This window comes from Mobula birostris, chromosome 7, assembly GCF_030028105.1.
Source record: "Mobula birostris isolate sMobBir1 chromosome 7, sMobBir1.hap1, whole genome shotgun sequence".
In the NCBI taxonomy this organism is placed as follows: domain Eukaryota; kingdom Metazoa; phylum Chordata; class Chondrichthyes; order Myliobatiformes; family Myliobatidae; genus Mobula; species Mobula birostris.
The window spans coordinates 49,941,772-49,968,031 of NC_092376.1; the positions used below are offsets into that span (position 1 = coordinate 49,941,772).

Sequence of the window (26,260 nt, forward strand, 5' to 3'; positions counted from 1 at the left end):
ACCTAAATGAAATAGCAGAACAATGGAATCTATTTTTGGATCCGGTACATTCGTAGAAAAAGGCTACAAGTGATGGTTTGCAGATATAATAACATCCATGGAGGAGTGGGGTAGGCTATGAAGGATACAAGTAGGAACTTGCACCTGGATGCTGAGGGCAATGTTAAGTAAATATTTAGCATCCTCCTCTTACTAGGGACGGGGTACTTCCAAAGTAAAAGTAAAAGTGAAAGTGGAGAGAGATGAGACCCTAATTGTCAGCATGAAGATATTAGAGAAGCTGGCTGAATGCAAAATAGGTAAGTCAGCAATGAGTTACATCTTAGGATTTTGAGGGAAGTACAGGAAGAAATTGTGGGGAGTGGTGAAGATTACTTACCTGTTCAATAAAAGCAAGAAGGGTAAGCCTAGTAAGTACAGGCCAGTCAGTTTAACCTAAATGCTGGGAAGACTTTTAGAAATATTGATCCAAGATAGAATTAATAGTCAGCTGGAGAAAAATAGATCAATTAAAACAAGCTTTCATGGATTTGGAAAAGGGAAGATGTATTTAGCCAATTTGTTGGAATTTTTTGATGAGTGATGGATAGAATTGATGACAGTAATGGAAGCAGTAGAAGTGGTGTGCATGGATGTCCAGAAAGCTACTGATAAGGTGCCAGTAAATATGAAGCACGTGATATAAAAAGGACAAATGACGACATGGATACAAAGTTGCCATGTAATGGAGAACAGAGTCGAGATGAACGGCTCTTCGTTGAATTGGAGGAAGGTAAATATTAGTGTTGCCCAGGGCCTGTTGTTAGGTTGGCAGGAAAGATGCTGAGAGGCTATTCTTGGTGGATCCTTCACAGTAAAAAGAGGGACAAAATCTTGGAATAAAGTCCGGTAATTTAGGACTGAGATTAAATAACTTTATGAAGAAGAGTGATTGTAAATTTATGGAATTCTCTATCCCAAGTATCAATGGATCTTCAGGTCACTGACAACTTTAACAACTGAGACTGTCAGATTTTGAAGCACCGAGGAGAGTAGAGGACATGATGATGGGGCAAAAACATGAGCTTCAGGGGCAGGATTGCCAGAACCATACTAAACTGAGAATCAGGCTCAAATCTTACTCCTGCTTCAATTCGTTAATGTTCTTATTAGCAAGATTATGTGGTGATCATTTATACACAGTTAATTATTCAAATAAATGATAAATTTTGGTTATTTGTTACCTGAATATAAAACACACACGTAATTGACTTACTTCAAGTAGGGCTTTCATACATTTTACTAGAGCAGTTCTCACTTGTGTGTTACATTTTCCTTCTTTGCTTAGGTGCCTATTATAAATAACGAACAGTAGGAGTAAAGAGTAAATATGAATGTTTAAGTATGAGTAAGTGATTAAGTAAGAAACTCTCCAGCATATCTCAGCAACCTATAATATCCCAACCGAATCTCTATATTCGTAAACACCAGATAATCTGCAGTTGCTTGAATCTCTATATTGTCTGCTTTCACATTTTATCCCCTGTTCGTGATAGCCATAAATGTGACTAACGGCTGTCACTCATAGGACAATGAATCAAAGATTCATAATATTCTGACAGAAGATTGTTTTCCTGATGTCACTCTTGAATGGCTGACCCCTTACATCTCCGTATAATATGTCCTTTAATTTTAGAACCTCCAATCAGAAACGGCTTTGGTAGTACAGTAAAACGTGAGTACAATACACAGAAATTTACTGGAGTAAAATCGAGAGTTCTGGTCTAATGACTCAGACACGTAAGTCTGAACCTCTTTAAGGCATTTACCTTAGGCCCATTAAAGAATTCTAGAATTTAAAAGCTAGCATGGCTAAAGTGACCAGACAGTATTACCTAGTTTACTAAAGGTCCACTAAGTAAAAGGTCAGATGGACAAAGGGGCACAAAGTATACGTACCAGAATGCTCCAATTGCCTTCAGTAGTATTCCTCGAATATCAGCCATTTCATCAGAATCAATGTCATGTGCTGATAGTGATGGAAGAATGTGTGTTAGGATTACTGAACAAACGTCTTGATCACATCGATATGCAGAACACAAGTTCCTAGATAAACAGAAACCAAATTACAAAATGACATTACAGACAATTCTTACATATACAATGCCTTGAAAAAGTATTCAGCCCCCACAACTATTTTCACATTTTATTCTCTCATTTTCTAGATTTAAAATATATTAAACAAAGATTTTTTGAGCTAATCTGCAAGACATCATGCATCATGTCAAATCAAAAGAAAAATTCCAAAACTTGTCAACAATTTACTAAAGATTAAAACCCAAAATTGTAAGGCTGAAAAAGTATTCACCCCCTTTGTAATTACTAAGCTAACTTCCTTCAGGTACAATACTGTATATTACCTGACCAACTCACCCAATTTGTTGATGTAGGAAATTGGAGGATCACGTTTTCAATTAATTCATAAGAATAAATACCCTCACTATTTGTAAGGTCCAACAGTATGGTAGATTTTCAACAGACCAAACCAAAATGAAGACAAAAGTGCATTCAAGTCAAGTCACAGAAATGAAAATAGAGCAGCACAAATCTAGGGAAAGGTACAAGACCATCTCAAAAGCACTGGACATACCTCGGAGCTCAGTTCAGTCCAGTATGAAAAAGTGTCAATCCAGAGCCACACTGCCGAGGTCAGGCTGCCCCTCTAACCTTAGTCGCCACAGAAGAATAGCACTTGTAAGAGGCTACAGTGATGCCAACAGTCACTCCGAGTGAGCTGCAGAAGTCAGTGACTGCAACTGGAGATGAAGTTCATGGATCCACAATCTCTAAAGAGTGTGTTATGGAAGAGTGGCAAGGAAGAAGACCTGGCTAAAAAAAATGCATATCCTTGCCCAATAGGAAGAAGGTCTTGAGGTGGAACTTTTTGGCCTCAACACTAACCAGTAGGTGTGGCATAAATTTAATACTGTTATCAGCCAGGTAACACCATTTCTGTTGTAATGTATAGTGAGGTAGCATGCTTTGGGATGCTTTTTAGCAGCAGAGACTGGAAATCTGGTTTGGATTAATGAGAAGAGGAATGCTGCTAAATACTGAGAGATCCTGGATAAAACTCTGCTAGCCTCTGTCAGAGCTTAAATTGGGGAGGTAGTTCATCTTTCAGCAGAATTATCTGCAGCTTAATGTGAAAAAGCCTAAGGAGCTGGTGGTAGACCTGAGGAGAACTAAGGCACCGGTGACCCCTGTTTCCATCCAGGGGGTCAGTGTGGACATGGTGGAGGATTACAAATACCTGGGGATACGAATTGACAATAAACTGGACTGGTCAAAGAACACTAAGGCTGTCTGCAAGAAGGGTCAGAGCCGTCTCTATTTCCTGAGGAGACTGAAGTCCTTTAACATCTGCCAGACGATGCTGAGGATGTTCTACAAGTCTGTGGTGGCCAGTGCTATCATGTTTGCTGTTGTGTGCTGGGGCAGCAGGCTGAGGGTAGCAGACACCAACAGAATCAACAAACTTATCCGGAAGGCCAGTGATGTTGTGGGGATGGAACTGGACTCTCTCACGGTGGTGTCTGAAAAGAGGATACTGTCTAAGTTGCATGCCATCTTGGTCAATGTTTCCTATCCACAACATAATGTACTGGGTGGGCACAGGAGTACATTCAGCCAGAGACTCATTCCACTGAGATGCAGCACAGAGCGTCATAGGAAGTCATTCCTGCCTGCGGCCATCAAACTTTACAACTCCTTCCCTTGGAGGGTCAGACACCCTGAGCCAATAGGCTGGTCCTGGACTTATTTCCTGGCATAATTTACATATTACTATTTAATTATTTATGGTTTTATTAATGGTGCAACTGTAACGAAAACCAATTTCCCCTGGGATCAATAAAGTATGACTATGAGACAACGACCCAAAACACACTGCCACAGCAATATGGAGTGACCCCAGATGAAAAAAAAATTGATGTCCTTGAGTGGCCCGGTCAGAGTCCTGACCTTAAATCAATCGAACATCTCTGGCAAGACCTCAAGATTGCTGCTCCACTGCCGCTCCCCAACTAACCTGGCACAGCTTGAGCAATTCTGCAAGGAAAAATGGGCAAATCTTGCTCCATCACATTGTGCAAGGCTAATAGGGACTTATTTAAAAAACCTATTGGCTGTAATAGCTGCGAGAGGTGGTTCATTGAGCAAAGGGGGAGGAATACTTTTGAACTGCTAACATTTCAGTTTTTGAATTATTAGTTTTTCATGCTTTACAATTTTCCATATTTTTGAGCTCTGCTTTGAAAAATGGAGCATGTGATTCACAAATAAAAATTGTCAGTGAAATTGATCAAAATCTGTGCTGTAATGTTAATTTATGTGAACCAAGGGGTGGGGGCTGAATACTTCTACAAGGCACTCACTGTACATCACACGTCACAAATGCAATTCTTTGGCGTACAAATAAAGTACGTTTGTACTTTACAAATCACTCAAACTGCAATTGTTTTGCAAAAATATCAAACTTTTGAAGAACAATCATCTCCAAATATCAGGTCAATGCATAATAATAAGATTTTAGCTAATAAAATCTATTTGGGAGATTTCCAAGTGAATGCACATGTTCTAGTATTAGTTAAAAACATGTTAAACAAAAGTCAAAAAGGAATTATTAAAATTCACACAATTGGACTATTGGAGCTTATTTTTGTTTCAGAAATTTTTACATTGAATGGTTTACACTGAAAGCATGTCTATACTATTAGCAAGTTTGATAGTTATATAATTAAGAGATTTGCAACAGAACATTTTTATCAGCTTCATTTTGCTAATGTAGTACAATTACTAACGCAATGATTTGAATTGCAGCCGCCTTATACGGGTATCAATCAGTGGCTTCGCAGAGCTTCAACGGCTGGACACTAGCTTAAATCTTGGATTACAATATTGCCATTCAAATTCCTCGTTGTTGCAGGTTTGCAAAAAAAAAGTATTACTTACAAGAGTGGGTTCAGAAGGATGGCAAAATCACTAGAAGGTAGAATGCCTTCTTCTGATGGGAGCTCTTTTAACAGGATTAAATACTGCAGGATCAGATAAACAAGACAAATCAGCAAGGACAGTTCTAGAGACAACTCAAGAAGGCAAAACTGTGCCTATTACTGTGCAAAAGACACCAATTGCTAATGCTGTAAGGAACAGAAAATCTACTACATGAAATGCTTCTGAACAAGAAACAGCAAGGATAAGAAGACCCTGTTGGGAGTTATATACAGGACTCTGAACAGTAGCCAAGATGTGGAGCACAAATTATAATGCAAGGTAAAAAAGGCATGTAAAAAGGGAAATGTTACGATAGTCATGTGGGATTTCTATATGCAGATACACTGGAAAAATCTGGTTGGTGCTGGATCTCCTGAGAGACAGTTTGTAGAATCCTATGAGATGGCTTTTTTCCTTATGGGACAAATCTCAGGTCTGCACAGTGTGTACAAACTTCGATAATAAATGTACTCTGAATCTTTCAGAGCAGTGTATGGTTGAGCCCATTAGGGAAAAAGCATTGCTGGATTGGGTGTTGTGTAATGAACCAGATTTGATTAGAGAGCTTAAGGTAAGGAAATTCTTAGGAGGCAGTGATCATTATATGATTGTATTCACCCAACAGTTTGAGACGGAGAAACTAAAATCAGATGTATCAGTATTACAGTGGAGTAAAGTCAACAACAGAGGCATGGGAGTAGCTAGCCAAAGTTGACTGGAAGGGGACACTCTCAGGGATGATGACAGAACAGAACTGGCTGGAGTTTCTGGGAGCAATCTGGAAGGTGCGGGATAGATCCATCCCAAAGATGACGTATTCTAAAGGGAGGATGAGCCAACTGTGGCTGACAAGGGGAGTCAAAGACAGCATAAAAACAAATGGGCAGGCACATAATAGAACCAAAATTAGTGGGAAGCTACAGGATTGGGAAGCCTTTAAAAACCAAAAAGCAGTAAGGAGAGAAAAGAAAAATTATGAAGGTAAAGTAGCCATTAATGTTAAAGAGGACAGTAAAAGATTTTTTCAGATATATGAATAGTTAGAGAGGTGAGAGTGTTTATCAGACACTGGAAAATAATGCTGAAGAGGTACAGTACTGTACAAAGTGTTAGACACATACATATATATATCTAGGGTACCTTAGACTTCTGTATTTATCAATGTGGACCAGACTGTGAGCTTATAAATCTGGTGTGAGCAAAAGATGTTGGGAATGGTGAGGGTGGAACACTGCGGGAGAGGTGTGGGACAAGTGACAGAGAAGGAGTGTCAGGGGTGGGGGTTGGCACCAATGCGGATACGCTCAGCCCTGAGACACCAAGCGAGGTCATTTGATTCCAAGCATTTAGTTTATTCATCATTACAGAATGTCTCTCTGGTTCTTTTCCCAACCATGATTCCCCTCTCTCCACCACCCTTAGTCCACAACAGAGACGCATATGAGAATTAGGTTGATCATCACTCACATATGTCATTGAAATGTGTTCTATTTTGCAGCAACAGTAGTGCAATATATAAAATTACAACAGTACTCATATGTGCCTAAGACTTTTGCACAGTACAGAAGTAACAGAGAACAAAGATATGGCAGATGCACTAAATAAGTATTTTGCATCAGTCTTCACTATGGAAGACACCAGCAGTATGCCAGAAATTTGAGTGTCAGAGGTAGAAGTGAATGTACTGTGGTTGCTTTTGGATACTGAACCACTGAACACTACCTCACTTTATTTGCACTACTTATTTAATTTAACATATGTATATATTATGTATTGCAATGTACTGCTGCTACAAAACGAACAAATTTCACAACATATGCCAGTAATGTTAAACCTGATTCTGATTTTACCAGGAAGATGGTGCTTGGGAATCTGAAAGGTCTATAGGTAGATAAGTCAGCTAGTCCAGATGGAGTGCACCTGTTGTTCTCAAAGAGGCAGCTGAAGACATTATAGAGGCATTAGTAGTGATCTTTCAAGAGTTACAAAATACTGGAATGGTTCTGGGTGTCTGGAAAATTGCAAATGTCACTACGCTCTTAAGGAAGAGGCAAAAGACATGAAATTATTGATGAGTTAGCCTGATTTCAGTAGTTAGGAAAATGTTGGGAGTTCATTATTAAAGATGAGGTTTCAGGGAATGTGATAAAATAGACTGAAATCAAGATGGTTTCCTTAAGGGGAAATCTTGCCTGACAAATATGTTGGAATACTGAGGAAATAAAAGGTGGGATGGACAAACAAGAGTCAGTGAATGTTGTTTACTTGGATTTTCAGAAGGTCTTAACAAGGTGCCACACATGAGGATGCTAAACAAGATAAGGGCCCATGGTATTACAGGCAAGATACTAGCATGGATAGAAGACTGGCTGACTGGCAGGAGGCAAAGAGTGGGAGGGGAATAAAGGAGGCCTTTTCTGGTTGTCTGCCAGTGACTAGTGGTGTTCTGCAGAGATCAGTGTTGGGACCACTTCTTTTCGTGTTATATGTCAATGATTTTGATGATGAAATAGATGGCTTTGTGGCTCTGTTTGCGGATGATAACAAGATAGATGGAGAGGAAGGTAGTGTTGAGGAAGCAGGGAGTCTGCAGAAGGATTTAGACAAATTAGGAGAATGGGCAAAATGGTGGTGGTCAGAATATAGTGTAGTGAAGTCTATGGTCATGCAGTTTGGTAAAAGGAATGAAGGCAGAGAGTATTTTCTAAATAGGGAGAAAATTCAGAAATCTTAGTTGTAAAGGAACTTGGAAGTCCTTGTACAAGCACCTTCTCCTTAGCAATCCTAAAGGTTAACTTGCAGGTTGCGGGAGTGGTATGGAAGGCAAATACAATATTAGCATTCACTTTGAGAGGACTAGAATATAAAAGCATGAATGTAACACTGAGGCTTTATAAAGCACGGGTCAAACTGCACTTGGAGAATTGTGAGCTATTTTGGACCGTTACCTAAGAAAGGATGTGCTGGCATTGAAGAGGATCCAGAGGAGGTTCATGAGAATAATACCAGGAATGAAAGGGTTAATATATGAGGAGCGTTTGATGGCTCTGGGCCTGTATTCACTGGAGTTAAGAAGAAAGGGGAGGGGGAAATATCATTGAAACCTATCGTATATTGAAAAGCCTAGACAGAGTGGATGTGGAAAGGATGCTTCCAACAGCTTGGGAGTCTAGGAGCAGAGGGCACAGCCTCAGAATACAAGGACATCTCTTTCGAACAAAGATGAGGAGGAAGTTCTTTAGCCAGAAGATGGCAAATCTGTGGAATTCATTGCCATGGATAGCAGTCATTGGGTAAATTTAAAGTAGAAGTTGATAGTTCTTGATTAGTAAGTGCTATGGGGAGAAGGCAGGAGAATGGGGTTGAGAGGGACAATAAACTAGCCATGATTGAATGGTAGAGCAGACTCAATGGGCCGACTGACCTATTTCTGCCCCAATGTCTTATGGAAAGGAAGGGATGCTGTCAGTGTGATGCAATGGGCTTCAGAATGATAACTTGATCTTCTGCACGGCCCAGCATCCAATTTGCACTAATGTTAACAGATTCTGTAACAGCCTGTGTTAGCCCTATTCCACACAACTAGAGTATGGTCTTCCAAAAAACGACTGGACAATAACAACATTGGGATTCAAAATTTTGATATGCTAAAACACTGAAGCTGGTGGAGGAGGATCATATGCCCTCAATAAATGCAGGCATCAAAATTCATGTGCTTATTGGAGCATGAAAGGAAGAAACAACAGGTTCAAATAAATTCTTCTCCTTATCAGTAAAAACAGCCCTATCTGTAAAAAATATGCTTAACAAAAATTCCAAAGGTTAGAAAAAACAGTAATTTGCAAGCCCATCCTGAAGCTTTGGGCACATCAATCATTTTTTGACCAGTAACAAATTAAATCACTGCTGCTAATACTTATTTAATGTTGTTGTAAATAAAGTATTTGACTTTTCTAATTTCAGGGTAAATCCAGATTATTAGACACAATTTATACCCACCTATGCATATTCCTTATAGTTTAACACTTCCCCATGGTGGAAAACACAAAGCAAACAGAAAAATAATGGAATTCATTGATAACAAAATGAAACCAAAGTGTGATTGTATTACAGGAGCCTGAGGAATGTTATTTGAAGGGCATTGATTTTGTACTAAGTTAGTTTAACAGAATGAGTGTTCAATGTTAACACTGTGCATCACTGAAGATAACTAAAATTTGGCCATCAAAAGGATAGAAATAAACTCCCACTGACCAATGCCACACAATGATATCAAACGGAGCACTTGCTTCAGTCTCCTTTCACATCACGGGGTGAATGGTACTGTTTTTTGTGACCAGAGCAAAATCTGTTCAATCTTTCAACATTTCAGATTATGGTGATTGTTGGCACAATGCTGGTTTCTGTTGCTATAGGTTATATAGGATTTAATTTTTTTTAAATTTGTGTCCAATCATAGAAAATTCCTGTGAGTGGTTAGGGTTTGATCCAAATTCCCAATAAGACAACATTTTCCATAGTAAGCAGTAATTTGTAAACTTCGTCCTATTTTTAAAAATAATATGGAAGCAGAGTTACACTTATGGGTTAAAATGTCTCAAGAGACTGAGCAAAAAATGCATCTCTACATAAGAAGTACAAAACCAAATATTATATTTCTTCACCCACCATATGCAAGTAGGGAGGTTTCAAAATGTTATTGTCGACGTCCTGAATTAATGATAATAGTTTTCTTCTAATGTCACTAGACCTAAATGAAAGTGTATGTATCTGTCCTGCTGCTGTGCAACAGCAGAGGAATTGGAGAATGTCGAGGAGGAGAAAATCGTGCTTTGTCAAATTATCTTCACACAAAATGCTCTTTGCTCCTGAAAGAGAATTGAAATTTAATGATGGAAGTGCAACATAATGGCTCTACTTCAATTTTTTAAAGAACTGGCAAAGAAGTAAAATTAATGCATCACATACATTAATGTATCAAAATAACTCCATCTCAAACTAGTCATTTTCAAACTCAAATAGTTTTTTTTCCCTTAATACATTTGTTCTTAGTTATTTTAGAACTGTAGTATCAAAAACTCCCCATATCTTGTTTCTTTATCAAGTGTATTTACTGAGCTTCAGCCTTCTGGATTAGACAAATCCTTGTGGCAAGAAGTTCCACAGATACTCTCTTTCACCACCCCAAATTGCCTTACTACTTCTCGGTCTATAAAGAAGACCAGTATAATGAGGAAAGCATAATTTATTAGGCAAATACTACCATTACAAATTACCAGATCATTCATAATTGTATACAACTAACTTCAGTTTCTTCTAGGTGCCTGGAATGCACTGTCAGAGGAGGTGGCAGAAGCAGATATGAGAGTAACATTTAAGAGGCATTTACACAGACACATAAACAGGCAAGAAATAGAGGGATAGCAACTGTGTGCAAGCAGCTGGGACTAGTTTAATTTGACATCATGGTCAGCACAGACTTGGTTGGCTGAAGGACCATACTTCTTAGTGGGAAGCAGAGCAGTAAAGCTTGGATAGAGACCTTTAGGCCACAATGTTCTGCTGAGCTAATTAAGCTAATAAAGCATAATAAACGAATCCCTTCTTCCTGCACGTGGCCCATATTCCTCCGTTTTCTGCAATGAAGAGCCCTTTAAACACCTCTATCACACTTGCCTTCACCACCACTCTTGGCAGCTCATTCCAGGCACCCATCACTCAGTGTAAAAGTCATGCCTTACACCTCTTCTTTGAACTTTCCCCCGTCACTTTCAATGCATGCCTTCCACTATCAGATATTCATCCCTGGGAACAAGATGCTGGTTATCTATACCTCTCATAGTTTTATTAACTTCTCCCCTCAGTCTTTGCTGCTACACAGAAAACAACCTAATTACCTAACCTTAACTACCTTGCCCCATAAAACATGCTGTCGAATGCAGGCTCCTTCGTGGTAGACTTCCTCTGCACCCTTTCCAAAGCTTCCACATACTTCCTTTAAGGGAAAGGTGTTTTATGTTTTTACGTACTCAAGCTTTCTCTTATTAATCCAGGAACGCTGAAAGCAACTAAGTACCTCTGGTCAAGATTAAATAAATAAGCACAATCTTGCAACTTCATGGTCTGTTCAGTTCTGATATATTGACTTAAAATGAGCCACTGGAGAGCTAACTGACTGTTATTTAATTTCTAATCCAGCAAATAACATACCTGCTCCAACAGTTGAGTCATTGTTTTCAGTATAATCACCTCCCTCAGGCGTTTGGTTAATACTGACATCAAAGAGGTCTCCTGATCCATGTCCCTCTACTTCCATGAAATCATCCTGAAAATCATCCTTTGCTTCACAAGCATCACTTGATTTTCCAGTGGGAGTTACCTATAGTGAATACATCATTGTTTACACTGAAAGCTAAGGGTTAACAATAAGTAGATGTAAGTAGTTAGCAATAAGTACCATCTTTAATAGCTTTTACTGCAAACTATTAGTAGTGGCAAACTTCTTGAGAAGAAGTGGAATTGGTAAGAATGGATGCTCTTTCCTCAGGATTATTTTATTTAAATTAATACCATGACACAGTAGACATGACTCCTTTATAGTTATGGTTGCACATAAAACAGAAAGACTATGCACAACTAGATGTTTTTAAGTCACTGCCCACTACAGTGTAACCTACAAAAGCTGTGAAAAATTAAGCTGAAATTAGTTTTTTCCAACCCTAGGATAAGGTGAGCCATACTGGAGGAAAACATGGTCCATGCGGTTATAAGGGACAACTGCAGAAGCAACGCCTTTGTGTTGAAGCATCTTTATATGCAACATAAACTAATCTTTTCTTTCTTCAGTTGGTGATAAACCTGTTAAGTCATTCCACTGTTTACATTTTTGTTAAAGATCTCCTTATTAAATTGCTATTTTACCAGCTAATATTAGAAATTACCAGAAGTAGCCATGTAATTCCTCAGTAATAAATGGAACAGGAGAAATGAACTCATCCTTGGTTATGTCTTTCCTCAGCCAGCATAAGTCCAGAAGTTGGTTCCCAGCTTCACTTTGTTAGATTACTATGTGTCTCTCTACATAAGTAGAAGCTTTAGACAATGAAAAGAATTCTAACTCTTTGCTTCAAATCTACTTGAAGTCCCTCATCTAACTGATCACGTGATATAAGATTTCAACTTCTGTCAAAATATAACTATAGATACAATGGGCTAAATGGGAAATTGTGACTGATTTCTTTATTATATGTTAGATGGAATTTGAAAAGGGAAATATGTTCATGAAAGAATACGAAAGGTATGAAATTTATCTGACACTAATGATATGCACAATGCTGTTTACAAAAACAGATGAGGGGTCTCAGCCCAAAATATTGACTGCTCGTTCCTCTCCATCGATGTTGCCTGAGTAGCTGAGTTCATCCCAGCACTGGGTGTGTGTCTTTCTGCTGTATTTACATAAAATCCTGGGTCCAGATGAAAGGTCTTGGCCCAGAGTGTCATCTATTTATGCTGCCTGACCTACTGAGTTCCTCCCAGCACTTTGTGAGTTTTTTTCTGAATTTCCAGCATCTGTAGAATCTTTTGTGTTTACATTTACAAAATTGAATTTTTCTTATACAAACAGCGAGGCTCTCAAAAGATTTGTCTTTCACCCTCAAGAACTTTCAGTTAATTTCTTACCAGTTGTTTGCAAACTTGCACAAGGTCATTCATAAATCTTGCTGGGAATAATTGAAGGAAGAGAACAGATGAGCTCTTTCTTGGCCAGTGCTGCTAAAATGATGAAAGAAACAGTTCACTTCAGAGAGAAAGAATTTTTATAGCCCACTTTGGAAACATTTTAGATGGACAGTAACATCGTAAGATCACTTCCAAAGACAGAATGCATGTTAAAACTAAAAACATGACCAAAAGGTCAAAAGCTTTAAGTTTCTCAGGGTCAATATCACAAATGACCTGAACCTGGTCCAACCAAGCAGAGTCCACTGCCAAGAAGGCCCACCTGCGCCTTTACTTCCTGAGAAAACTAAAGAAATTTGGCCTGTCCCCTAAAACCCTCACTAATTTTTATAGATGCACCGTAGAAAGCATTCTTCTAGGGTGCATCACAACCTGGCATGGAAGTTGTCCTGTCCAAGACCGAAAAAAGCTGCAGAAGATCGTGAACACAGCCCAGCACATCACATAAACCAATCTTCCATCTTTGGATTCACTTTACACCGCACGCTGTCGGGATTATCAAGGACACGACCCACCCAGCCAACACACTTTTCGTCCCTCTTCCCTCCGGGAGGAGGCTCAGGAGCTTGAAGACTCGTACAGCCAGATTTGGGAACAGCTTCTTTCCAACTGTGATAAGACTGCTGAACGGATCCTGACCCGGATCTGGGCCGTACCCTCCAAATATCCGGACTTGCCTCTCGGTTTTTTTGCACTACCTTACTTTCCACTTTTCTATTTGCTATTTATGATTTATAATTTAAATTTTTACTATTTACTATCGATTTGTAATCCAGGGAGCGGGAAGCACAGAATCAAATATCGCTGTGATGATTGTACATTCTAGTATCAATTGTTTGGTGACAATAAAGTAAAGTAAATTAGATAAGATGCTAACATTCACATGAAAATTTTCAGCTTTAAAATGCCTAAAATGATCATTGTAAATCGAAATGCCAGGAATAAATGAAACAGTGCATAACAATGAAAGAGAGAAGTAGCATTAATAGAGCACCTCAATGAGCATTTCAGACATACCCCAAATCCTTCACCAAAGATTAATTTGCTTAGAATGGAATGACTCTCATATATTAAGCAAAACCGACTGTCACAATAAGATCGCATTGACAGCAACAGAACCAATTGATCAGTAAACTTATTTTTAACTGAGGAAAGAACAGTAGCAAGAATTCCAAGAGTATCTTGCTCTTTTCTTAGTAATGAAATGTAATCTTTTATATCAAACTGAAACATACATACACACATACAGAACTTAACAACTTTTCACAAGGGATGGCACTAATTTGTTCACTTGAATCTTAAGGTGAGACTTCAGCCTGGGACTTCTGATTCATTGACTGTGCACATGCAACCTTAACTAGCGAAGTATAATTAGCCCTTTATTAGCCTATATATGGCTGTGATCTTTTAAGGAGGCTGAATATATTAGCATATTGCATTTGTGGACAAACAACTGAGCAGAGTAGAATACCTTAACGTGAGAGTGTAGACATTTTGTGCATATATTAACCAGCATTTTCACAGAGCTGAGCTTTATCTCTTCATTAAGATCATTTCTGGTGGTAGGAATGTGTTCACCAGCATCCAGCATTAGGGACTAAAAAAGAGAGCAAAATGTTATCTCAATTTATACCACAAATTGCATGTAAACAAAAATTTCTCATTGAAAATATATGCTGGGATTGAATTTCCTGAACTCTGTTGCACCAGCTGTAAATCTTATGTGCACTATGCTTAGCCAGGCCTTCCTGCACTAACAATCCTGCCCACACTAGCATAGACTAGTTTTTGTCCAGCCCAGGCATTCCTGCCAGAACCTGCACCAAAAAAGTAAAAGATTTGGCTGGATTCCTAGTTACCAAACCCGAATCCTTCTGGCTGTTACAAAACAACAATCAGAAATACCCAGCGTAATCCTTGAATATTTTCAAAGAATTCATGTCATGATATACACATATATGTTTATGTGTCTCTTAGATACACATTTCTTCAATTGTTATAAAAACAGACTGGAGGTGGAGCAGACTTGATACACACTGTCAAGCTATGTTAGGAAGTCACATTAAGAGGAGCCCATTTTGCAGGCCAGATGTCTTTTTGACTGCTGATTCTGTTATTACCAATCACCAAGCTGATCAGTACCATTAGAAACATAGAAAACCTACAGCACTATACAGGCCCTGCCACCTACAAAATAGTGCTGAACATTTCCATACCTTAGAAATTAGCTAGGCTTACCCATAGCCCTCTATTTTTCTGAGCTCCATGTACCTGTCCAGGAGTCTCTTAAAAGACCCTATCATATCCGACTCCACCATCGCCGCCGACAGCCCATTCCACGCACTCAGTACTCTCTGCGTAAAAAAACTTACCCCTGACATCTCCTCTGTACCTACTTCCAAGCACCTTAAGACTGTGCCCTCTTGTGCTAGCCATTTCAGCCCTGGTAAAAAGCCTCTGACTATCTACACGATCAATACAATTCATCATCTTATACACCTCTATCAGGTCACCTCTCATCCTCCGTCGCTCCAAGAAAATAGGCCGAGTTCACTCACCCTATTCTCATAAGGCATGCTCCCCAATCCAGGCAACATCCTTGTAAATCTCCTCTGCGCCCTTTTTATGGTTTCCACATCCTTCCTATAGAGAGGCGACCAGAACTGAGCACAGTACTCCAAGTGGGGTCTGACCAGGGTCCTATATAGCTGCAACATTACCTCCCAGCTCCTAAACTCAATCCCATGATTGATGAAGGCCGATACAGTGTATGCTTTTTTTAACCACAGAGTCAACCTGCGCAGCAGCTTTGAGCATCCTATGGACTCGGACCCCAAGATCCCTCTGATCCTCCACAGTGCCAGGAGTCTTACCATTAACACTATATTCTGTCATCATACTTGACCTTTCAAAATGAACCACCTCACACTTATCTGGGTTGAACTTCATCTGCCACTTCTCAGCCCAGTTTTGCATCCTATCAATGTCCCACTGTAACCTCTGACAGCCCTCCACACTATCCACAACACCTCCAACCTTTGTGTCATTAGCAAATTTACTAATCCATCCCTCCACTCCCCCATCATTTATAAAAATCACGAAGAGTAGGGGTCCTAGAATAGATCCCTGAGGCACACCACTGGTGACCGACCTTCATGCAGAATATGACCCATTGACAACCACTCTTTACCTTCTGTGGACAAACTAGTTCTGGATCCACAAAGCAATGTCCCCTTGGATCCACATGCCGCCTTACTTTCTCAGTAAGCCTTGCATGGGGTACCTTGTCAAATGCCTTGCTGAAATCCATATACACTACATCTACTGTTCTACCTTCATAAATGTGTTTAGTCAGATCCCCTCAAAAAATTCAATCAGGCTCCTAAGGCATGACCTGCTTTTCACAAAGCTATGCTGGCTATTCCTAATCATATTATGCCTCTCCAAATGTTCATAAATCCTGCCTCTCAGATCTTCTCCATCAACTTACCAACCACTAAAGTAAGACTCACTGGTCTATAATTTTCTGGGCCATCTCTACTCCCTTTCTTGAACAATGGAAAACAACATCTGCGACCCTCCAATCCTCCGGAACCTCTCCCATCCCCATTGATGATGCAAAGATTATCGCCAGAGGCTCAGCAATCTCTTTCCTCACCTCCCACAGAAGCCTGGGGTACATCTTGTCCGGTCCTGGTGACTTATCCAACTTGATGCTTTCCAAAAGCTCCAGCACATCTCTTTCTTAATATCTACATGCTCAAGATGTTCAGTCCGCTGTAAGTCATCCCTACAATCGTCAAGATCCTTTTCCGTAGTGAATACTGAAGCAAAGTATTCATTAAGTACCTCTGCTATCTCCTCCGATTCCATACACACTTTTCCACTGTCATACTTGATTGGTCCTATTCTCTCATGTCTTATCCTCTTGCTCATCACATACATGTAGAATGCCTTGGGGTTTTCCTTAATCCTGTCTGTCAAGGCCTTCTCATGGACCCTTCTGGCTCTCCTAATTTCTTCCTTAAGCTCCTTCCTGCTAGCCTTATAATCTTCTAGATCTCTATAATTACCTAGTTTTTTTGAACCTTTCATAAGCTCTTCTTTTCCTCTTGACTAAGTTTACAACAGCCTTTGTACACCACGGTTCCTGTAACCTACCATCCTTTTCCTGTCTCACTGGAACATACCTATGCAGAACTCCATGCAAATATCCCCTGAACATTTGCCACATTTCTTCCGTACATTTCCCTGAGAACATCTGTTCCCAATTTATGCTTCCAAGTTCTTGCCTGATAGCCTCATATTTCCCCCTACTGCAGTTAAATGCTTTCCTAACTTGTCTGTTCCTATCCTTCTCCAATGCTATGGTAAGGGAGATAGAATTGTGATCATTATCTCCATAATGCTCTCCCACTGAGAGATCTGACACCTGATCAGGTTCATTGTGCTTCCAATCAAAATGCATAGACACAAGCAAAATAAGCTGATGAATGTGTGGACCATCAGTTATGCACAATGTGAACAACATACGTTGGTTTAAGTATATTAATAAGGAATAAACAATGTAGTCCTACACTAGTTGACCATCCTTAATCAGCTTCAACCAAATTAACAACTTACTGTAGCATAACTTCCATATCATTCCATTTTCCAGCTCATTCTTGAGTTACTAAGCTTTAATTCAACTGAAGTAATTGTGAGAAAAAAAGTAGTAGCAATAACTTAAGGTAGGCAACATAAATGAAACATGCTGAACTTTGTGAGAAATATCTCCATGGCTATATTTTCATCTCCAAAATCAATAAAAATGGGAAATAAAAAATGATTTACTTTTGTTTTTTAAAAATATATTTACAAGGGATAATAGGGTTGGCAAATAAAATTTCAGATGTCTAACCTTGCTCATCAGTGAGCATTCCACTATTTAGTCTCAATTGGGATCCTGAATGTTTGTACTGTTAGTGTACAAGAGCAAACCGCTTCATACACCAGCTAATCTTTAGCAGTATGTAAGCACCAACTCAAATCCAAATCCTAGAACTAAGAGTATTAATGTCACTGTACCACAGTCAGCCACATAGCTTATTCTGATAATTTAATATATTTTTCTTACAGAAGGTCTAACAATGGAAAGCTGATCATAAACATTCCCCACTATTATTTACGGGAGAGTCTGAATTTTAGACGTCAGATTTAAGTAACTGGCTCTTTAGCGTGCCACTTAGCATCTAATTATGTACCTTTGCCTTCTGAAATAGGACCGATGCACATGCATTATCCTCACCGGTAACACCAATATCACAATAACATCGGAGCACTCCAATAATAATGTCTGCACAGCGAACTTTGCATTCTGGTGGAAGCACCTGAAAATTGTAAACAGAGTATTGGTATTGTCAGTTGCATGCAGCCTTTTACTGCAGACTAAAGTAAAAAACACTCTGCACACACTTGAAGAGAATTACTACTTGGAATGTATATGCAATAAAAAAACATTGTCTAGATTTATTTTTAATACTCAACAGGGTTCCTTCACTGTTGCCACAATTCACCCTCAAGCAGCTATTTAAAGATCCTTTTAAACACTTCATTCTAAGCGTAATAATAGTATTTTGTAGTTTTCCTACACAGCAATAATTTAGTTGTGGTTTACATAATAGCTTTCTAAATAAAGTAGAGTTTATACTAGAGTTTATTCTGTAATAAAACTGTATCTGGTATATATCTTTTTTATCAGAAGTAGGTGTTTTATATTTGTTAATCTCTGCTGTAAAATGAACACATTCTGTGTTGCTTGGAAGTAAACGCCTACATTAAGTCGCTGAGACCACACAACGTTTGCACTGTTTACCAAATCAGAAGAGAAAATAAATTATTTGACGCTTCATTTGGATGGGAAACAACTACACTCCCCAGTACATAACAAAAGGACATGTATTCTTGGTCAGTGGTAGTATTTGCATGTTTGCATCAAATGGTTGAGGGAACATGTCCAACTCCAAGGAACTGGAGAAGTTGGTATGGCACAGTGAGAAGTATACTTTTTATGCAGAGATCTTAATTTGAAGCTCTGCCTGTTTTCTCAAAGAGGAGGAAAAGATCCAATAAGACTATCTGAAGAATAGACAATACCTTCATCATCATTTAACTGTCAATCAACATCACCCCCAACAGATTATCTGCTGGTTTATCTCAATTTTAACATAGATAAAAGGCAATGCACAAAACTTTTTGACAATTTTTTCCAGTTATAATGGCATTTCAAAAACTATTTCACTGACTGAAAGTTCTGAGACTACCGAAAAAATATACAGATACAAGCTCATTATTTACTTAACACAGAGCCTCTTTGTAATTTCTTGTGACAGAATACAACCCCTATACTATTTGCACATCATTGCATTCACTTACCCGAGTAGAATGCAAACATTCCACCAATGCCAACAAATATTCTTCCAGTTTTTCTCTCAAAGGTCGCTTGCAACTTATTTTTGATGCCACAGACTCTTTTTCCCTAATCCAAACCATAGTACTACTGCAAGTTGGAATTTCATCAAATGTTGTTTGCAGGAAAAGGCTTTCTGTTTCTGAGAAGACTGTGCTATCTTCATTTAGAGATTCTTCAGCTGGTGCACTTAAAAGAGCATATAATATTAATGCTGATTATTAAATGTGTAACAATTATACCAAAATTGTTAAAACATGTTTAAAACATGCTGGTACAACTGTGTGAGCCAGCACAGCTTTCTTTCAAAGAACAGAAAACGCTTGTGTCTTCCTTCTTGTATCATTATTTTAGTCATTCATAAACTTGCATTGATGTTTAGTGATATAAAACAAGAATTCTAATTCCTGGATTCGAGTTCTTCTTCTTTAAAGAGTTTTATTTGTGCATGAGAAGCCAGAGTTCCCCAAATTCTTCCCCTTCTGCCATAAAAATGCTCTGTTACACTGTGATAATGCCAATCTCTGGTATTCCATCAATGTAGTCATTACACATGTGCCTTAAGGCTCAATATTGAACAAGGAGAATCATAGCTTAGCCAGAAACTCTTCTTACGTGATTGCTTCACATAATACATTTGCTGGAAATCAGACAGGATGGATGAGACAGGGTCTACTGGTCCATTATTTAACAAAATGACAACAACTCAGTAGAAGTAATAGTGGATAAAAACAGTTCGGAGTCATACGAGTTCAGCATTTACTGCTAATGTTTAAAAAGTGCAGGACATACTGGTGAGTAGCCCTCTTGAAAGGTTAACAGACTGGATGTATCAATTTTATCCGATGTTCTACAGAAGATTGTTTTCTTCATTAAAAGTAAGAAAGAGCATTTCAAGATAACTTGTGCTATCATTATACATTAAAACACTTTTGTTCTGATAAACCATGAGATGCTTAGAAAATCAAGGGGTCAAGCAGCATCAATGGAAGAAAATGGACAGCCAATGTGTCAAGATCCTTCATGTTTCTGCAGCATCTCGTGTGCAGCTCCAGATTCCAGCATCTGTAGTCTTTGTTTCTGTGCAAGTTCAATTCTATTATTAATTACAGTATCAAATTTACAATTATGATTTTCTATTCGCAGCTGCAGGAGGAATTAAATTCCATCTAACCATCTTTTTCAAATTTCTCCATCTCCCGTAGTCTTATGGTATAATGTAACTATGGCAAAGGATTTTGTGAAATCAAGAGTAACTTGTAGCATGAAACAATCTTACAATCAATTTTGTTAATATGGATTCAAGAAACTTGCACTTCTATGGAAAATGTCCACAATGCTTCAAATTGTTCTGAACTCCAGAAGTAATTTGGAACATAAGATTTAAGGAAATCCTGGTTGTAAATTATGCCCATTAAATTGACATTCATTGATCAAATAAATACCTCTTTGTAGAAGTCAACTGGAAGAAGTCCATTCCTGATTTGCAGTCCTTCAGTGTCAAAACAACCAAAATTTGAGAGATAAGTTGATTTGGAAAATCTCTATTTTAAAAAAAAATGCACAACAAACTCAATACTTAGCATCAATAAGCAAAAAAAAACTAACAACCTAAATTATTTTATTAACTCATCAGTTAGAGTGAAACAGAAAAATAAATTCCCAACTGCAAGTCAGTAATGCCAGGGTGATATTTTCTGATCTCCAAAGTGATAAAAATTATACAGGTTTCCCCCGCCATCCGAAGGTAGAGCGTTCCTATGAAACGGTTCGTAAGCCGAAATGTCGTAAAGCGAAGAAGCAATTACCATTTATTTATATGGGAAAATTTTGTGAGTGTTCGCAGACCCAAAAATAACCTACCAAATCATGCCAAATAACACATAAAACCTAAAATAACAGTAACATATAGTAAAAGCAGGAATGATATGATAAATACACGGCCTATATAAAGTAGAAATACTTTTCCACAATCATTACTGAACTGTTCTCTGGAGTGAAAATCTCATGCAAGCGCTGTCGGCAGAAAATCTCACTCAAGCGTTGTTGGCAAAAACACGTGCAAGCACTTCCCAGTAACCTTTAAGCTATGAAGCTGCCAAATCCTACCAAATAACACGTAAAAATACACCTCCGATATAAAGTAGAAATAACGTATGTACAGTGTAGTATCACCTATGGGAATCGGGACAGCGCCGAGCAGACTGATGTTGGTGCGTTAGACTGAGTCGTCGGAGTTTGGGTGGTGCCGTGGCCCCCCACCCTCCAGGCTGCTGAGCGATACATTGCTGCGAAGAACGCAGGGGTCCAGCGGTAGCCGGGAGGCACACAGCACATCTTTAAGATAAAAGCCGAAACAAACATGCTAATTAATTAGGTGCTGCCCGTAATTGTCGGCCCAGATCAGTGCTGATTTCCGATTGCGTTGTCTCTGATCTGCGCCGACAGTTACGTGTCGGCAGCACCTAATTAATTAGCATGTCTATTTCGGCTTTTTTCTTAAAGATGTGCTGTGTGCCTCCCGGCTACCTTTGCATTCTCCGCGAATCGGTATCTGTCCGTGGCCTGGGGGTTGGGGTGGTGGGACACTGGGGTGTCATCTTGTCATCTGTTTCCATTAGAGCAGGCAGCTCATCTTCTCCTATGACTGCCCGCCTCGATGTCGAAGGTCGAGGTTCGTCGTCTGCTGTGGCTGATGTGGAAGGCTTGCTTGACTGCCGAGCCTCGCGTATTTTTCTATCACACAGTTCTTTAATAAGGACTCAAACCATCCTGCAAATATCCCCTAAACCGACGTATCCTTTCAAAATTAAAGTCGTACTTTATCATTACTCATTCGGTTTCGATTGTTATCCTTTTTTCTTCCAATTGCATCAGCTCTTCATCTGTCAGTTCTTGGTGATGGGATGCCAAAACCTCTTCAACATCATCTTCGTCAACTTCCACAAGCCAAACTCACGTTGTCCTTACTTCGTTCACCACGATCAAAACGCTTAATTATGTCTAGTTTTACTGTAAGTGTAACACCCTTACAAGCTCTTTCAGGCCTTTCCGATACCATAGAACTCATCTTGCAAACAGCTGCTCACAGGCTCGTGTTTAAGTAATGCCAACGAGAATCCGGGGGACAGCGGCTGCTCGGGGTGCGCTGCCTTTTATCGCGCGCTGAACTTTTTTTTCGCAACAGTGAAAACATCTTCTGAAAGCAAAAACAGGGTACTAATGTAGGTCTTTCGTAACAGTGAGGTTTCGTAAAGCGAACGTTCGAAAAGCGGGGGACACCTGTAATTAAAAGACTTCCAAAAGGGCAATTAGGAATGGACAATTAAATGTTGGCTCAGTGTGCAAAGCCCACATCACTTGACAGAATGAAAGAAAAACTTTTGCAGCCAATGAAGGAGTGTAAGAATCATTTCATCTGATTAGTGTTCAAATGATATTATTAAGGAACATATTCTATCCTTTACCCTTGATCATTTAAGTACTACTGCATCAAACTAGCACAGTAGATGAAATTCATTCCATTCCTAGCAAATAGTCATTAAAACACTCAAAAATGTCTAGAGGTACCGAGGAGAGCATTCCAACTGGCTGCATCACTGTCTGGTATGGGGGTGGTGGGGCTACTGCACAGGATTGAAGCAAGTTGCACAGGGTTGTAAACTTAGTCAGCTCCATCATGAGCACTAGACTCCGTAGTATCCAAGACATCTTCAAGGAGCAATGGCTCAAAACAGTAGTGTTCATTATTAAGGAACCCCCCCCCCAAGTCATGCCCTGTTCTTATTGCTACCATCAGGAAAGAGGTTATAGAAGTGTGAAGGCACACACTCAATGACTCAGGAACGATTCTTCTCATCTGCCGTCTGATTTCTGAATGGACATTGAGCTCATGAACACTATCTCACTACTTGTTTATTTCTGTGTTTGCACTGCTTATTTAACTATATATACACACACATACACAGACAATCCTATGTTGTTTTGTTCTACTTTCACTGCTTAAACTAAGACTGTAAAATCCAGTACCTAGTTATTATTGAATAATTAATTTAAAAAACCCGCAGCTCTAACTTCCAAATCAAGCACACTAACCTGCAGACAACAGATGGAATCTCTGCATTTTCTTCAGCATTTTCATCTGCTTGATATGCCAATAACCACTGCATTACTGCTTCTCTAAGACTCAGCGGCCTATCACTCACGGACATTGGATAATTTTCAACAATACCATCAATTCGTTCTGGTAATGTGCATCTTGCCAATGCTTGAGAAAGGCACTTAACCGCAGAGCTAGAGAGGAAACAAAAACTGTTTATAAGAGTCTCATGCCTGGGCCACGAGAAAAATATCCCTATATTACTCTTCCAACCATCTACTTAATCAGCACTAATCATATTAATTTGTCCAAATACAAGAAACAAGGAAAAGATATCAACTGAAACTATGCCAATTATTATACAGTTAACCACAAATAATCTGATTATACATAATGATTTATTTTCTTTCACTTTATTTCCAAGCAATTACTCAGATTGCACAAGTAAATAAAAATAACAAGTCGCTATCTGAAAGTAAAATTAAATAACTGCATATCTTTGTAAGGAATCCTTTCAATAGTTTTTCAATGTTTTTCTCTTACATGAGTTTTAAACTAATGATATTGCTAGTCTTTGTTCATGTACAAGCAGAAAACAAGCTATCCATTGGGCGAGTTTCAACTCCTTTTAATTTGTTTGGGTGAAGTTCCTTTATCTTATGTTGAATATTTCACCATTCAGAGTCCCAACCCATATAAAAGTGACACAGCTTAACTCCCAACAGACATCAGGCCATATTAACCCATCCACCCTTCCTCATTGAACCATCTCCTGGTTCACCTTCCACCTCTTCTGTTCATAGCTGAAAGTTATTTTACAGAAGATTTCATGTATTTAAAGTCAGTTGACATGATTGACGAACTCTTTTCAGATTGCCTAAAACATTGTCAATTACAATTTGGTGTTGGAAATTGGACCAAAAGCATTCAAATAAAATGTATCAATGAAAATAAACATGGACAAGAAATGTTTGCCATGATGGTCTGCTAATCTATTGCTACGAGTCTTCGGAAGAGATGAAGGAATAAACTAATTTTTCCTTGGAGATGTTTATGTTAACACTTGCTGCTTTCTTGGCAGTAACGCCAACCCAGCTGAGGCGAGTGATTAAATACAAGACTAAACTGATACACATGAATTCACTTCTAGGCAATGTAAGTTATTGAGGCAGAACTGCTACATTCTAACATTTAGATTGATTAATAGCTTGGAAATGTAATGCCCATCTGTTCTCATAACAGGAGAAAGGAAAAAACTGAAATGTTAAAATTGTTAGAGAACTAAAAACAATACAAGAAATTCAACAAAGATGAAGTAAATGATTACAACCCTGAAACTTCACTGATATTTAACTTACCTGGATGGTTTGCATGTGGATCCTGAAAAGATTTTCCAAAAGTCAATGTCTGGATTGGTTAGGTTCCCTTCAAGAATTGCCTCCAGCAGCTGGAAGCTTTCAGCCTCAGTCTGATGTGAGCTGATGCTCCGAAGTGAGATGGCCCAGATTTTGGCCCAGAGTTTCTGTAGGTCTAATTTCTGTGCAGTATTAAGTGCCGATTTCAATCTCTGGCAGACAGCAACCTCACGGAGGCAACAAAGAACATAAGGAATTCTCTCTCTATGTCTTTGTTGAGAAAGGATCTGATGCAAAGTGGTCAAAAGAGGAACAAGCTCACAGTTGGGCAAGCTTGATGGATATTTTGCAACTAGAACAGTGGTGATCTGTAACCTAAGGAAAAACATGGAGAAGTTTGCAGTCATTCATAGTACTCTTAATATTCTTTAGAACAGGAATTCCTAAATAACTCTTATTATGCGCTGCCTGCTTCTAATGTTGAAGTTGCACATGCTTTGCCACCAATAGTAATTATATTCAACAACCTAATTTTTAAAAATTAAAATTGTAACATAAACTTACAAGAAGAGTGTATTTTTTAAACTTTATTTGCATTACAAGATTTATTCTATTTAAGATAAACACTAACAAGCCCTAATTATTGGTCCTTATCCTGCTTCTCCAATAGTTTATAAAGATTCTGAGGAGACTTGGTATGTCACCAAAGACGTGCAAATTTCTACAAATTTACTATGGAGAGCATTCTAATTGGTTGCATCACCATCTAGTATGGAGGGGCCTCTACAAAGGATTAGGAAAAGCTGCAGAAAGTTGCACCCCAGCATCGAGAACATATTCAAAAGGTGACATCCGTCCCATCACCCAGGACATGCCCTCTTCTCATCGTTACTATCGAGGAGGAGGTACTAAAACCTGAAGACACCCACTCACTGTCTTAGAAACAGCTTTTTCCCATCCATCAGATTCCTGAATGGACAATGAACACTACCTTTTTTTTTGCTCTCTTTTTGTACTACTTAATTTTACTTTAATATATATTTGATATTGTAATTTATTGTTTTAAACATGATTTAGTATTGCAATGTATTGCCGCGCAAAGCAACAACTTTCATGACATATGCCAGTGATATTAAACCTGATTCTGATTCATAATCAAATGATCAGGGGACAGTCAAGCTACTGTAGACACCTGCTCACAGGTGAGGCCCAGCATTCCAGGGGTTACCATACACGACAAAAACTGCACAGAAGTCAGATATACTTTGGGGAAACACGGAAGCATCCTGTTTGCCCTGCCACCACAAGCCAAAAGCTAATTAAAGGGAGCAAGAAGCAGGGCTGTAATGTTCATATTGCTTTGGGGTTGAGATAACATGCTGCTTTACTTACTACAACTATTTGCTTTAATTATCCAATGCCATGCATTGCACATTAAATATACCAGAACATTAGTCAAGTCAAGTCAAGTCACTTTTTATTGTCATTTCGACCATAACTGCTGGTACAGCACACAGTAAAAATGAGACAGCATTTTTCAGGACCATGGTGCTGCATGAAACAATACAAAAACTACACTGA

At 38.8% G+C, this 26,260-nt stretch overlaps 1 protein-coding gene across 4 annotated transcripts in view; it reads right to left on the reverse strand.

Moving 5' to 3' along the window:
* atm (ATM serine/threonine kinase) overlaps nucleotides 1–26,260 on the reverse strand; it is a 193,120-nt gene that overhangs the window by 131,083 nt on the left and 35,777 nt on the right. For 3 of the 4 annotated variants that reach the window (XM_072263103.1, XM_072263106.1, XM_072263107.1), the window contains exons 10-21: nucleotides 24,683–25,054; nucleotides 23,321–23,518; nucleotides 20,671–20,769; nucleotides 19,192–19,414; nucleotides 18,021–18,146; nucleotides 14,249–14,374; nucleotides 12,718–12,810; nucleotides 11,245–11,413; nucleotides 9,703–9,902; nucleotides 4,993–5,075; nucleotides 1,939–2,085; nucleotides 1,256–1,331 (exon numbers count right to left, since the gene is read on the reverse strand). In XM_072263103.1, the coding sequence (XP_072119204.1) occupies nucleotides 1,256–1,331; nucleotides 1,939–2,085; nucleotides 4,993–5,075; nucleotides 9,703–9,902; nucleotides 11,245–11,413; nucleotides 12,718–12,810; nucleotides 14,249–14,374; nucleotides 18,021–18,146; nucleotides 19,192–19,414; nucleotides 20,671–20,769; nucleotides 23,321–23,518; nucleotides 24,683–25,054 (1,912 nt within the window). The remainder of the gene's footprint in view (nucleotides 1–1,255; nucleotides 1,332–1,938; nucleotides 2,086–4,992; nucleotides 5,076–9,702; nucleotides 9,903–11,244; nucleotides 11,414–12,717; nucleotides 12,811–14,248; nucleotides 14,375–18,020; nucleotides 18,147–19,191; nucleotides 19,415–20,670; nucleotides 20,770–23,320; nucleotides 23,519–24,682; nucleotides 25,055–26,260) is intronic. The other variant, XM_072263105.1, reaches the window with a different exon arrangement.